The sequence below is a fragment of the Neovison vison genome, chromosome 5, assembly GCF_020171115.1.
Source record: "Neovison vison isolate M4711 chromosome 5, ASM_NN_V1, whole genome shotgun sequence".
In the NCBI taxonomy this organism is placed as follows: Eukaryota; Metazoa; Chordata; class Mammalia; order Carnivora; family Mustelidae; genus Neogale; species Neogale vison.
The window spans coordinates 16542392-16556307 of NC_058095.1; the positions used below are offsets into that span (position 1 = coordinate 16542392).

The 13916-nt window shown below is 48.3% G+C and overlaps 1 protein-coding gene across 5 annotated transcripts in view; it reads right to left on the bottom strand.

Annotated features, from left to right (window-relative positions):
- Positions 1–4046: 4046 nt before the first annotated feature.
- The window catches only part of MYL4 (myosin light chain 4), a 29127-nt gene continuing 19257 nt past the window's right edge, over positions 4047–13916 (bottom strand). For all 5 annotated transcript variants that reach the window (XM_044247694.1, XM_044247695.1, XM_044247693.1 and 2 more), the window contains 6 exons: positions 13453–13480; positions 7316–7465; positions 5807–5980; positions 5272–5349; positions 4713–4757; positions 4047–4217 (listed from right to left, as the gene is read on the bottom strand). In XM_044247694.1, coding sequence (XP_044103629.1) covers positions 4729–4757; positions 5272–5349; positions 5807–5980; positions 7316–7465; positions 13453–13480 — 459 coding nt within the window. In that variant the 3' untranslated portion in view covers positions 4047–4217; positions 4713–4728. The remainder of the gene's footprint in view (positions 4218–4712; positions 4758–5271; positions 5350–5806; positions 5981–7315; positions 7466–13452; positions 13481–13916) is intronic.

Below are 13916 nucleotides of genomic sequence, written 5' to 3' on the forward strand. Positions count from 1 at the left end.
GCTTAGCACAATGCCCAGCACATAGCAGGTGTTCATTAAGTTGATAATGCTCGTTAGTATCATCTCTCTAAAATTTGCCTTTGACAACAACAGATCCCATTTCATAATCACCTTAGATCTAGTGCCTAGTCGCCTTACCCATTTTCTCTCCAGGGAGGTAGGACAGGCTCCCGGTACCTTTAGATGAGAAGTAGGAAAGGGGCAGAGCAGGGAGGGTGTAAGCAAGAGTATTCCCTACATCTCCTCCCTGTTCCCTGCCTTGGTTCACCCCCTTTCAGTGAGGCCACTCATCCTCTCTGATGTCCTCTGCAGCACTGTCCACAGGCCTTGGGGTGGTGAGGACCCTGCACCAGGATCTGTGTTTACCCTTCCCGTCTCCAGGACACAGGAAGCCTGGCCTGTGGGCACATACAGTCATCTTCTCCCTTCCGCAAAAGCAGCTGTCCCGTGTCCCAGCACTGGCCATCACCCCATCAGGATGGAACTATTGCTGACTCCAAGTGGCACCGCTCTTTCCATGTGCTCAGGATCTGGGACACACACCCCTTCCTCTCTTCCCGCCAACCCTCATTCGACCTCCTGAGGGGCCACCCTCCACAGCCGGCCACCCCTCAGAGTGGTGGAAGCAACCTCAGTGGGCTCAGTTCTATTCCCATTGAATCTGCTAAGGGGTAGAATTGTGTCCCCCTCACCCCCAAATTCATATGTTGAAGTCCCAGCCTCCTACCCTCAATGTGAAGGCATTTGGAGGTGGGGCCTTTGATAATTATGTTTTGGTAAAGTCGTGACTGTGGAGCACTCTGTGTCTCTTTCTCGCTCTGCTTTTTCTCCTCTGTGAGGGTATAGCAGGAAGACAGGAAGAGAGTTCTCACCAGAACCCAGTCATGGCTGGCACCCTGATCTCAGACTTCCATCCTACGGGACGCTGAGAAATAAATGTCTATCATTGAAGTCACCAGTCTATGGTATTTTGTCATAGCAACCCAAACAGACAAATACATGGGCCGAGTCCTGGTTTGAAATACTGGAAGTCAGTCCAGTCAAAGAAAAATGTGGAAATAGGTCACCTTTTGCCCATACTTCTACCCAGGAGGGGCAAGGACTGAGCCTGGCTGAAGGCCCCCGCAGGCATGAGGCAGAGTAGGGAAAGAGTCACTGAGAGGATAGGCATTCCTTGTCTCTTCAGATAGACAAGCCCAACACCACAGAGGCCGTGCAGGCTCCTGAGAACACTCACCAAGTCAGAAGTGCTTCCAAAACGATTCCTTCAGAAGTGGCGGCCGAGACAGAGCAGCCCTCTTAGACCATGAGCAGAGGTCACGTGGGGCAATCCCACACGATAAAAGGAGGCTGCGGTCCTGGGCACTTGGTGCAGAATGGCTGTCACACAAGCCCTGGACTGTGGCCTCCGAAACTCTGTGGGAGGGAAAATGTACTTCTGTTTCCTTTAAGCCACTGTCTTTTAGCCTTTGTAACTCACAGCCCAATAGAACCATAACTGATACTGGTTTCAGAAAAAGTTGGCTGTTATCTGTCACATGATTACCACAATCTAATGTCTGTCTTCCCACTAAACTGTAAGCTCCATGAGGACAGGGACCATGGCTGTCTGGTCAGTAAATCCCCAAGGCCCAAGCCAGACCATACACACAGAAGGCACACAGTCAGTGTCTGTTGAATGAGTTGGTGATCCCGGTTCACGACCTTCCTCTCCCTGGGCCTGAGCATCAGCCCTGGGTCTCACTTAAAGCCCATCTCCCAAGGAAAATCTTCCCTGTCACACCTCATTTCCTTCTAGTTTCTCTTCCTGCAGGTCCCTGGGAACTCAATACTTTGTGAGTCACAGACTTGGGCTCTTTGACAGTTGTTCTCTGCTTAGTCCTTGGATGCCTGTTTTGTTGTTTAACTGGACCATGAGCTCCTTGGGCAGGCAAAACACTTTTTCAGTTTTTTAATCATTGGGAGCCTTAATCCCAAATCCTCATAAATGCATATAGTAGACAATAAACATTTCATGAAGAAAGGAAGAGAGGGAAAAAACTTGACAAAGGCTCCAACACTGAAGAAGAACACTAGATTTCAAGTTGGGAAGGTTGATTTTCAAAAAGGAGAAAAAAGTATGGTCAAAAAAGAGCAGAAAGAAGCAAAAAAAAGAGCCTAACTTGGAAAAAATTTCAAAGGCAGGTTATTGTGTTAAAAATGGGAAAAATATGGGATGCTGGGGTTCCTTTAGCTGTGACCTTGGATAAGTCATTTCACTGCTAACAATCCTTTTCTTCATTTTGACAGTTAGGTCTCTGGCTCCATCATGGGTCCTCTGGTTGTGCTCCAAGCAACACAAGTTAGAGACGCCGAGAAGCTGGAATCCAGCCCACGGCCCCCACCAGAGCTCTGCTCCCTTCAGCTCCGTGCATTGGCTCCCCCATAAGAGCCAAAGACTTTGGAGCTAAAACAGTTTCAAAACCACTAGAGGCAATGACCCCCTTCCACAACTACATAAAGATCTCTGGTTTTATGATTCAACCAGTTGATTCCCAAAGCTGGAACCCTCTTCAAAGAAGAAAGGCCACACAAGGGCCTTGGTCTCATCTTCCCACCCAGATTGTAAATTTCTGAGAAGGGTGAATTTGGGTTCATGGGTTCTCAGCCTCCCACGACAAGCTTCCCTTCTGGGTTCGTGGAATCTCAACGATGGCTGGATTTAGGGATGTTCCACAGAGTTCTGTGGCTGGATACCCCGACAGGGCAGCAGACCAGTGATGAGAAGGAGGATCTGCTCCACCCTGCCGAGTTCCCAGGGATATAGGGACCCCCATACGGGGGTAACCGGGCCCCTGAACTCCAATATAAATGTGTCTGCTCAAGGGAGTGTGTCTTGAACTTCACCACATTTCTGGGCCACCTGGGTGCCTCAGTCCATAAGCATCTGCCTTCCGCTCAGGTCATGATCCCAGAGTCCTGGGATGGAGACTGCTTTTCCCTCTGCCCCGCCACCACCACCCCCCCCCCCCGTTTGTACTCGCTTTCTCTCAAATAAATAAAATCTTAAAACGAAAAACAAAAATCACATTTCTATTTTCTTCTTCCCAATCCTGGTCTTCTCATCCCTCCCATTTTCCCACTTGCCTTTCCTGGCTCCCCTGCCCTCCCAGTCTGAGGTCTGTGCTCCCTCTGACCCTGACACTTTCTAGATCCCTGAATTGGAGTCCTGGGTATGGACCTGGGGTTTGACCGGCAAGTCAGTGAGATGTCCAGGACGAGCAGGGCTGAACCAGGCACCAGGGAATGTGTACTCAGGGAAAGAGGTGCCTAAATGGGCCCACATCAAGAAACAAGGACCAAAAACAAAATGTGATACCTACATACAGTGGAATACTATTCATCGTTAAAAAATGAGGAGATTCTGATCTAGGCTACAACGTGGATGAAACTTGAGGACAATATACTAAGTGAAAAAAGCCAGACCCAAAAAAACAAATACTGTATGATTCCACTTATATGAGATTATCTACAGGAGTCAAATTCACAAAGACAGAAAGCAGAACGGCGGCTGCTGGGGGCTGGCGAGTTAGTATGTAATGGATGTGGGCTTTCAGTTTTGTAAGACGAAAAGGTTCTGGAGATGGGTAGCCCAACAATGTGAATATACCTAACACTGTAGTCCTGTACCCTAAAAATAGTTAAGATGGAAATTTTATATTATATTTATTTTGCCACAATTTTTTACAAACCAAGAAGAACCATTTGAGGGGACCCTGGCAGTCCCAGTGCTCCTTTACCCCCTTCCTGTTCACCACCTGGAGGTGAGACAAGGTGGGGAATGAGCCTTGGAAGGAAACGAAACTCCGGATTACAGCTCCCCATGGAGCTCCCCACTCATGGGTCTAACCTTAATATTCCTAGATCCCTGGGCTTCGGCCCTTGTCTCCCAGCTCCCAGATACCACTCATTTCCCTGGGGAATATGCGTGGACCCTCACATCACACACACAAACACACACACACACTCGCAATTAATTCATTTTTAAAAATAATTCAAAGACTGGCTGGAATCAGAGAATCTGGCCCAGGCTTGCCAGAACCGTTTATTTACAGGGAGGGTTTGAGGCCCAGGGAGTTCTGTCGTGCCGTGGTAAGTCCAGGACCCCAGCTCCAGCTCAGTCTCTCTGGGCCTCTGGCTTAACTCAATCCAGAAAGGCTAAGGCCCAGAACAGGCACCTGAAAGAAAGTACTAGATGGACCCCAGCCCCTTATTACAAACCCCATACCCCAGTTGGGATGGCCCTCAGCCCAAGGGGAGTCCAGAGAAGGGAGTGAAGGAACAGAGTCAAGGGCGCAGGCCAGGCGCTCTTCCCCACAGGACCCAGCTTTTGCACATGCAGGAGCCAGTACAGGAGGCTCCAGGCCAGAGGGAATGATCTCGCCTTGAGAGACCTTAATAGAAAGGCTGTCAGGTGCCATTGATGAGGGTCAAGACAGAATACAAAGAGCAGGGAGAGAGCAAGGCCAGGCTGGAAGGGACCGAGGGCAGGAGGCAGGAGCGCAGAGAGAGCAGGGAATGGTGGACAGGCCAGGCTGCTCGCCCATGATGGCCCTTCTGGTTTCCCCTTGCGGGGTCCGAATAGGACTGGAAAGCTCTAGGGCATGTGGTGGTGTTTGGGAGCCCCCTGGCAGGCCCCAGAAGGGACTAGGGGTGGGGGAGGCTGCACTCACCCGCGAGGGGTCTGCTTTATCCAGACATGATGTGTTTGACAAAGGCTGGGAAGGGAGACAGAAGTCAGTTACCACTCTTGGCCCCTCTCAGCCCCTGACTTCTAAACTTCCCACCACCCTTTCTACTGGTGGTGATTCTTTCTCTCCTTTGGGGTTGATGGGGGAGAAGCAGGAAGAAGAGACCCAACCTCTGCTCTGTGTCTTCTCACCTGACACCGGACAGAGACGAAAGGAGCTACATTTTCTCTGTTAATCCCCCCAACCTTGAGAAAGGAGCCAGCATCACCCCATTGCTCAGATGAGAAAACTGATGCTCAGAGAAGGTAAGTGACTTGATCCAGGTCACAGAGCTGGACTATCACAGAGTTATCTCCAGAAGCCATGCCCTTTCCATCATACTATGCTGTTCAGTCCAAGGATGGAAGAGAACATCCATCGGGAGCTCGCCAACACCCACCTAGCCTCTAATTCCTGGATCTGTCCTGTTCTGCAGACCCCTCCGGCCCAAACTGTGCCTGCCCTCTCCAGAGGTCCATGGAAGTGAGACATGATGGGATACCTTCGTAATTGATACAGCCATTGGCATCCTCTTGCCCCGCCAACAGCTGTTCCACCTCAGCCTCGGTCATCTTCTCTCCTGGGGTGGGGGCAGGAGGCTCTGAATTACACATGGCAAAGGAGGGACAGGCCAAACCCAAGCACCACCTCAAGTCTCAAGTCCCAAATCTCCCGGATCTGGGAACTGGACATCCAAGCTCTGCAGGGAGAGCCAAGGGTCTTAGATCTTTCCTACTCCCCAAGGCCTCTTCCTCTGCCCTACAGCCAGCACTGAGGGGGGTTAGGGACCAGGGCCCCCGTGATTGAGGCAATGATAAGGATGGGAGCCCTGGGTTCCACCAACCAGGTCTCCTCCTTCCAGCCCAGCTGAGCAGACCCAGTTGGGGGAAGGTTGTTCCTGCAGAGCCTGGGGAGACAGGGCCTGAATCAGGACGTGATCCTCAGGAAGCAGGGACCCGTGTCTACCCCCTACCTACGCCACCTGGGCACTTCCCATCCCTCTCTTCCACCCCCTCGGGCACCACGAGCCTGCATACCCAGGGTGGCGAGGACATGGCGGAGCTCAGCACCCATGACCGTGCCGTTGCTCTCCTTGTCGAAAACACGCAGCCCCTCCACGAAGTCCTCATAGGTGCCCTGCTCCTTGTTGCGGGAGATGTGCTGCAGAATGGGCAGGAACGTCTCAAAGTCCAGCATCTTGGCATTCATCTCTTCAGGTGGGAAGGAGAGAGGATGTGATGTGACGAGGGGCTCAAGGGGAGCAGCAGGTCCTCAGGGGGCCTCGCCCTGGCTCTGCCAGGCCAGGACTAGGGCAGAAGGGGAAAGTCACGGCGACTCCACCCAGGCCTCTAAGCCCCACGTGGCCAGCCAGGTGCTGGGAGCCGGGGCAGCCGCGGCAGGATTTGAGGGGCCCGAAGACTCGCAGAACCAAGCCTCACATTCATAGTTTAGACTTTTGACATGGGATGGACACGTCCCAGAGGTAAACTGATAGGATTGCAAAAAGGGAATTTTGCATCATTTCTCCTTTGGGACTCATCCCTAGACCACATTAAATGGAGCAAGGCTGAATCAATCATTTTTACAAATTTGCAATTCTTTCGTGATGAGCCAGCCCACCTCTCCCACACGATAGTGTGTTGAAAGCTTTCATTTTTAAATACCACAGATGTTGGCAATTCTGTCTTCTCTAACAGCACAAGGACTTTCAAATATGGAAGCGCCCAGACACCTTTGACCTCTAACAAGCCCTGCTGGTCCTCTGGCCCTTTCCTCCCCACATCCTTCCCCCACCCTGGGGTTTTCACCAGCAAGAGGAGGAGGGGAGGGGCCAGAACCAAGGAAAGGGGAAGGGAGCTATATGGGGCCCAGGAAGCCTATAGAGAAGCCTGGGGGGCTCCCGCCCAGGTTTGTCTGTCCCCACCGGGTGTGACACCTCTTAGAAGGACATGTGTGTCAGAGCAGCTGTTAACTCTACTACTATGCATGACAGATGACATTCACAAATGGGACACATGACCCTGCACTCCTTTTGAAACTCATTCACCAAAACCTAGTGAAGGCAAATGAGCAAAAGAGGCATCGTTACGAAGCTCATCTTGAGCCTGCTTTGACTTAAACGAATCATTAGCGATCTTCAGTGCTCTCACCATCATAGAAAACAAAGTCTTCATGATACAATTCATAGTGGCCACAGGACATTTCAGTGCATTAACACTGCAACTAGCATACTGGGTGTGGGCGTGTGGGCAGGTGGTGAGTGGTGAGACCCCCAGCTCACCTCCCTGTACCCTGGGGTGTCAGAGGAACACCCTGAAGCAGGTCCTTCCTGCTCTCCAGGAGCTCCAACCTCACAGGGAAAAAAGATCAAGCCCTGACCACATTCTTCAAGAATCCACTGTCGGAGACTTCCATAACTCTAGCAAGGGGAGAAGGGTCACCTGGAGAGGGGGGTCTGGTCTTGAAGGGCTAATACGGGAGAAGAAAAGGAGCCCCAGGGACCTCCGGGCAGACACCAGGAGGTGGAGGCCCAGGCCCACACTGACCTTCAGGCTTGGGTTTGCCCAGGACACGCAGCACCTCGGCGTTGGTGGGGTTCTGGCCCAGGGCCCGCAGCACGTCCCCGCACTGCCCGTAGGTGATCTTCATCTCTCCAGTCGGCGTCCGGTCAAACAACGAGAAAGCCTCTTTGAACTCTGCAGAGAGAAGATCTGACTACAGCCTCCCCGGGGCAGAGGCAGGACGGTGGCCAAGGGCCATCAGCCTCCACCCAGGCTGAGAGCCGGTCAGTGCCGCTGATAAAACATTTCAGTGTTTGCCCTTGGCCGTCATTCCAGCCTCTCCCTGGAAGCCACACCACGCCATCTTCTGACAACCAAAGGGGCATCCGGGAGCCTCCACGATCTGCTCCATCTGGGGCCTGGGATCCCTTCTCTCAGTTCTGTCACGTCACCTGAATATTCCCCCAGCGGGGCTCCTACCGCCCACCCTACCAGCCCTGCTGCAGGGGAGGGGCCCGACTGTCAAAATGGCAGAGAAGTGAAAACAGCCCCGGCTCAGAAGTCTGGATTGCCAGCTTCTCAGCAAAGTGCAAACAGAGAGAGTAAGGCTTCACCCTCCCCCCTCCCTTCCCCGTTAACCGGGTCAAAGGAGGTGGTTGTGCACAGAGGCCCTTTCCAAAATGTTAAGACCTGTTCAAGAGTCAGCTATCAGTGCTGCCTGTTCCAGGCCAGTCGGATCACCCCAGCTCTGCCACTGACCTGGATGCAGCCTTGAGCAAACTGCTCACCTCGGCGGGGCCCCCCTTTGTTTTAGCTCTAAGTGCGGACATCATGTCCACCAGAGTGGGTTGCCGGGGGGATTATGAAATGTGTTAGCGGCTGTCTAGCACATGGTAAGGGAATCAACAAAGGGTGGTTATTATTGTTTCTGGAGCCGGCTGGGAGCTCTAGGGGCTAGATGCCCCGAAGTTACCAGGGCAGGTCTCCAAGGAGCAAGGTCAAATTAAGGCACCTCTGAGCCCTTTGGAAAGAACCTTAATTCCTCATGAATGTGGATTCAACCAGTTCAGTACTGGGTATAATTTGACTGGAACTGGCAGAGAAATGGTTTGACTAAATGGATTAACAATATAAACCAAAGACTGTATGAACCACTTAGGAAAAAAGCTGCTTTTAATCCTCACCAAGTACTCTAGAAACACTTATCCTTTAGAGGCTGCCTACGGATTATTTACAAATCATTCCACATATCAAAGCCATTCCCCAAGATGTTTATTTGCAAGCCTTTATTAGCCTTTGTAAGAATTTAAAAGATACAAAACCACATGTCTTTCAATTACTGAATAATTAAGTTCAAATTCCATTTCCATTGCTTACTAGCTGTGAGAAGTTGGGCAAGTGAATATTTAACCTCCATAAACCTCTTCTCCTCTATAAATGGCACCTACCTCATAGGATTCTTGTATTACATTCAAATTAGATACAATAATGTATATTTAAAAATCTTAACAAAATGTCCTGTGTATAGTAAATGTTCAAACAATGCTGCTAGTCTTATCTTATTGCATTTAATCTCGATTTTACCACTTAACTATGTGATTCTGGCCAGGTTACTTAAACCTCACTGACTTTCATTTCCTCCTTTGTCAAAAGGAAATAATCCCTTCCTCACAGTTTTGTTAGAAGAATCTAATTTTTTTCTTAACTTTTAAAGAAATTAGCATGGCTTCTGGCACAAAGTCATTGCTCAATAAATATGTTAGTTGAAACTGAACTCAGAACTTTTCTTTAAAAAAAATTTACTTATTAAACAAAGAGAGAGAGCATGAGTGGCAGGGAGGGGCAGTGGGAGAGGGAGAAGCAGGTCTCCCACTGAGCAAGGAGCCCAATGAGGGGCTCAATCCCAGGACCCTGGGATCATGACCTGAGCCAAAGGCAGACACTTAACCAACTGAGCCACCCCAGTACCCCTGAACTCAGACTTTTTGATCTCCTAGTTCATGCGGAAGAGTGAGGTCAGATTTAATAGGAGAAGAAGCGTCCTCATAGAAGAATAGAATAATCTTTAACAGGAAAGTGGAACATGAGAAGGAAAGCAAAAGAACTGTGACCTATGATTTGATCACTTACAACAGACCAAGCTCTGAGCTGGTAACATCTAAATCTTTTTTCTTTTTATTTTATTTTGTGTTTTTTAATTAACATATAATGTATTATCTGTTTCGGGGGTTCAGGTCTGTGATTCATCAGTCTTTAACAATACACAGCACTCACCATAGTACATACCCTCCCCAATGTCCATCACCCAGTCACCGCATCCCTCCCACCCCCGAAACGTTGTCTAATCTTTCAAAAACCTTATGCTATAGGTATAATTTTTTTTAAAGATTTTATTTATTTATTTTACAGAGAGAGCGAGCACAGGCAGATAGAGTGGCAGGCAGAGGCAGAGGGAGAAGCAGGCTCCTTGCTGAGCAAGGAGCCCAATGTGGGACTTGATCCCAGGACGCTGGGATCATGACCTGAGCCGAAGGCAGCGGCTTCACCCACTGAGCCACCCAGGCGTCCCTATGCTATAGGTATAATTATCATCATTTATAGACCAATGCACACGTGACTTCTGGTCAACTATTCAGAACACCAAGAAAATAGTGAGGAGGAAAAAGGAGGAGGGAAGGACCTGCTGTACCCGCTAATGCTCCAGCCCTCTGCAAAACCTGGTATACACATAAACCCCAAACACTCAAGCTTAGGGCTGCTACTAGATTGAAGACAAAGCCAGTGTGATCTTGGGGTATATGAGAAGCAATATTCATGGGCTCAGAAGAAACCTCTTCTCAACAGTCTGTAGTAGTCCGGTCCTTGCTAGAGCAATGACCAAAGGTGATAATCCCTGCCTATAAGAATATGGAAATCGGGGCGCCTGGGTGGCTCAGCTATTTGAGCATCCAGCTCCTGGTTTCCATGAAGGTCATGATCTCACTGTCATGATATCAAGCCCTGCCTCCTAGCTCTGTGTTCAGCGGGGAGTCTGCTTCTCTCCTTCTCCCTTTCCCTCTCTCCCCCGCTCCCCTCAGATGTTCCCTCTTTCTCAAATGAATAAATAAATCTTTAAAAGAGAGAGAGAGAGAATATGGAAATCTGGAGAGGAACCAGTAAGTCAGTCAAGAGTTAAAAACTAGTTTCTATAAGGAAAAAAAAAAAAAGCATTGAAATAAAATGGGGCCATAAAGCTAAGACTGGATTTGATAACTACAAATGAATAGAGGATATTCTAAAGGCAGCTGAGTAGAGTCACAGAATTTCTGAATTGAAATGAACCAAATATTCTTACTTTGCAGATAAGAAAATTAAGGTTCAAAAAATTGACTTGCCAAAGTCTCGTGGCCAATAGTGGCAGAATTAGGGCCAGTAATAAAATCTCCTGATTCCAAATAACATTCTTTCTAGCACAAAATGAGAAAAACATCTTCAGCTTCATCAAAGAGCAAATGAAGAGACAGCAGGAGTAAAATACAAATAGAAACTATTCCGATCCAAAAAAAAAGGGACATCTTCAAGATCAGAGGAATGACAGACTGAAATGAGTTAGACCACAGCCCTGAAAATCTTCATGGAGAAAGGAGGCAACCAGCTGCCCCAGTTGGCTTTGACCATGATTCCCATTTGGGAAATGAAAAATTTTTATCATTAGTTGACTCTCTAGTCCTCACAGGTACCACCATGCTTGTATCTACAAACAAGTGTATATTTAACTAAAATGCATTTAAATCAACTTTAAGTATTTTACAGCACACCAAACTATTGACTGAAAGTGAATGTCCACAGGGTATTGCAAAAGCCAGATTAAATTCACTAGTTTCAAAATGCATCTGCTAATTCTCATGCCCTATTTGTGAATAAACTGGTTTCACTTTTTGGGAAGGCAATTTCACAATAACTATTACAATTTAAAGTTTAAGTATCCTTTGATCCACTTCTAGAAAGTTCCCCTGGGGAAGGCATGCTGGTAGCTCCCAACTGGAAACAATCTGAATGAAGGTCTATCATTATCAGCCTGATTCAATCAAAAGGTACATCTGCCCATGAGAAGCTATGTAATTCTTTAAAAAAATAAAGTAGAACTGTTTGTTAACTATAAAAAAACACCAAGGTATATTGGGATGCATGGGTGGCTCGGTCGATTAAGCCTTTGGCTCAGGTCATGATCCCGGAGTCCCAGAATCAAATCCCCCATCGGGCTCCCTGCTCAGTGGGGAGTCTGCTTCTCCCTCAGCCCCTCAGCCCACTCGTGTTCTCTCTCTCTTTCTCTAAGAAAATCTTTAAAATAAATAAATAAATAAATAAATAAATGATACCAAGGTATCTTGTTAAATAATATATACTAAATAAAATAATTCCTACTATGTATTAAATAAAAGATACAGGAAAGTCTCTATCACATGACTCAATTTGTGTCAATTTTCTACATACATACTTGCATACCACTATATATTTTTCCTGAGGAACACATAGGCCTATTAACAGTGGTTATCTTCGGAAGCGGGATCAACATGACAGGAAAGCGAGAGGAAAATATTTTTATTTTTTATTTACTTTTAAATAGTATATGAGTTTTTGCTTTTGTTTTACCACACACTGGTATTGGCTTACTTTTGTTTTTTTAAGATTTTATTTATTTATTTGACAGAAAGAGACAGAGTGAGAGAGGGAACACAAGCAGGGGGAGTAGGAGAGGGAGAAGCAGGCTTCCCACGGAGCAGGGATCCCAACATGGGGCTTGATCCCAGGATCCTGGGATCAGGACCTGAGCCGAAGGCAGATGCTTAACAACGGAGCCACCCAGGCATCCCATACTTTTTAAAATACAGTAAGTGCTGGGTGTCTGGGTGGCTCAGTCGGTTAAGCATTTGCTTTCAGCCCATATCATGATCCCAGGGATCGAGCCCCAATTAAGTCCCACATCCAGCTCCGTGCTCAGCAAGGAGTCTGCTTCTCCCTCTCCCTCTGCTCCTCCCCGCTTGTGCTCTCTCTCTCTCATGCTCTCTCTCTTTCTCTTTCAAATAAATTAATTAAAAAAATAAAAAGTAAGAGTGCTTGGGTGGTTCATGGCTCAGTCTTCGGCTCAGCTCATGATCCCTAGGTCCTGGGATTGTTGAACCTGCTTCTCCCTCTTCCCCTGTTGTGCTCCCCCCTCCTCACTTTCTCTGTCAAATGAATAAGTAATACCTTTTTTTAAAAAAAAATAAGGCTAAAGGAAAGCAATTATTATTAATAAATAAATAACAGAATTGCACACCTTTTAAAAAAGAACTAAATAAACTAAAATACAGTATGTGCTTAAAATCAAGGGGTTGTAGCAGATGACCTTTCAAGGTCCCTTCTAACTCCTATGATTTTATGTCCTAGAGGCATGTGGTGGGGAAAAGAGAGGGGAAGTTGCAATGGCAATGAGCCCCAGCTATAAAGCGCACAGAACATGATGAAACGTTCTATTCTCAAAACAGCAGACTCCTGCTGGAAAAGGGGCAACAATCAGGTAGGAGATCTGGAGGCTTGTCTTGAAGCTGCACGTAATAATAGCACTTCATAGCGAAAACAAATTGTCTTCCTCAAAGATGGGGAAGGGTTGGTGATGGGGATTACGGGTGGACTAGACACCCCCAAGTCACCATTAGCCCTGTCGCCATGAGCAGGTGATAGTTCCAGCAGGCTACAGGATGACGGGAGAGGATGCCAGTGACCTGAGGAGGGCTTTCCTACCACAGGAACAGACATGAAGGTTCTAATTATCTGGAAGAGTGGGTTTTGCTGGTGGAGGGGAATAAGGACCTGTTTGCTGTGCATCTACTAGGTGCCAGGCAGTCTGGCAGAATAGTTGAGAACCACCAGGTCTGCAACCAGCTTGCCTGAGTTTGAGTCCTGGCTCTACCACCAGCTGGCTGTGTGCCTCCGTTTTTCACAGTAAAATGGGCGCAACAATAGTTCCTACCTCCTGGGGGTGTGGTGAGAATTAAGTGAGTTAATCCACATAAAGGGCTTAAGTCATCACATATCCTGGGTGAAAATGAGCAAGTATGGGTGAGCGATGAGGAGAACGGGGATGACTATGACCCCGTCCTCCTCCTCCAGGGGAGGGCGACAGAGGGTGTCCTGGGGAAGGCGCAGCTGTGAGTACTCACCTTCGATCTGGTCAGCCGTGAAGTCTATCTGTGGGGAAGGAAACACAGGAATGAGGCCTGAGAGCGCCAAAGGCTTCCAGAGGGAAGCAGAAGTGGCTTCTACCACGGTGGGGGGGAGGGACCTCTCACAGGTCACCAGTGTGGGGTGGGGGAGACAATGGGCAGAACCCCAGTCTCCTGACGAATGAACTACAATCAGCTATCAAATAATGCAGCCATCAGAGCTCCCTTCCACGCATGAATGATGGCTCTGAACGAGAGGGAAAGAGAGACAGAGAAATACTCCAGAGAACTCTAGAACCTACGCTGACTCCCCATGGTGATCTCTTGCAGTCAGATGTAAATTGCTCATGCTAACTGGCCAGAAACTGCCCTCACATTCAGCCCAACTCCACCATCTGCCCACAGTCAGACTTCTTCTCCCTTTGGGCACCCACCACTTCCCACCCTCAGCCTCCCTTTCC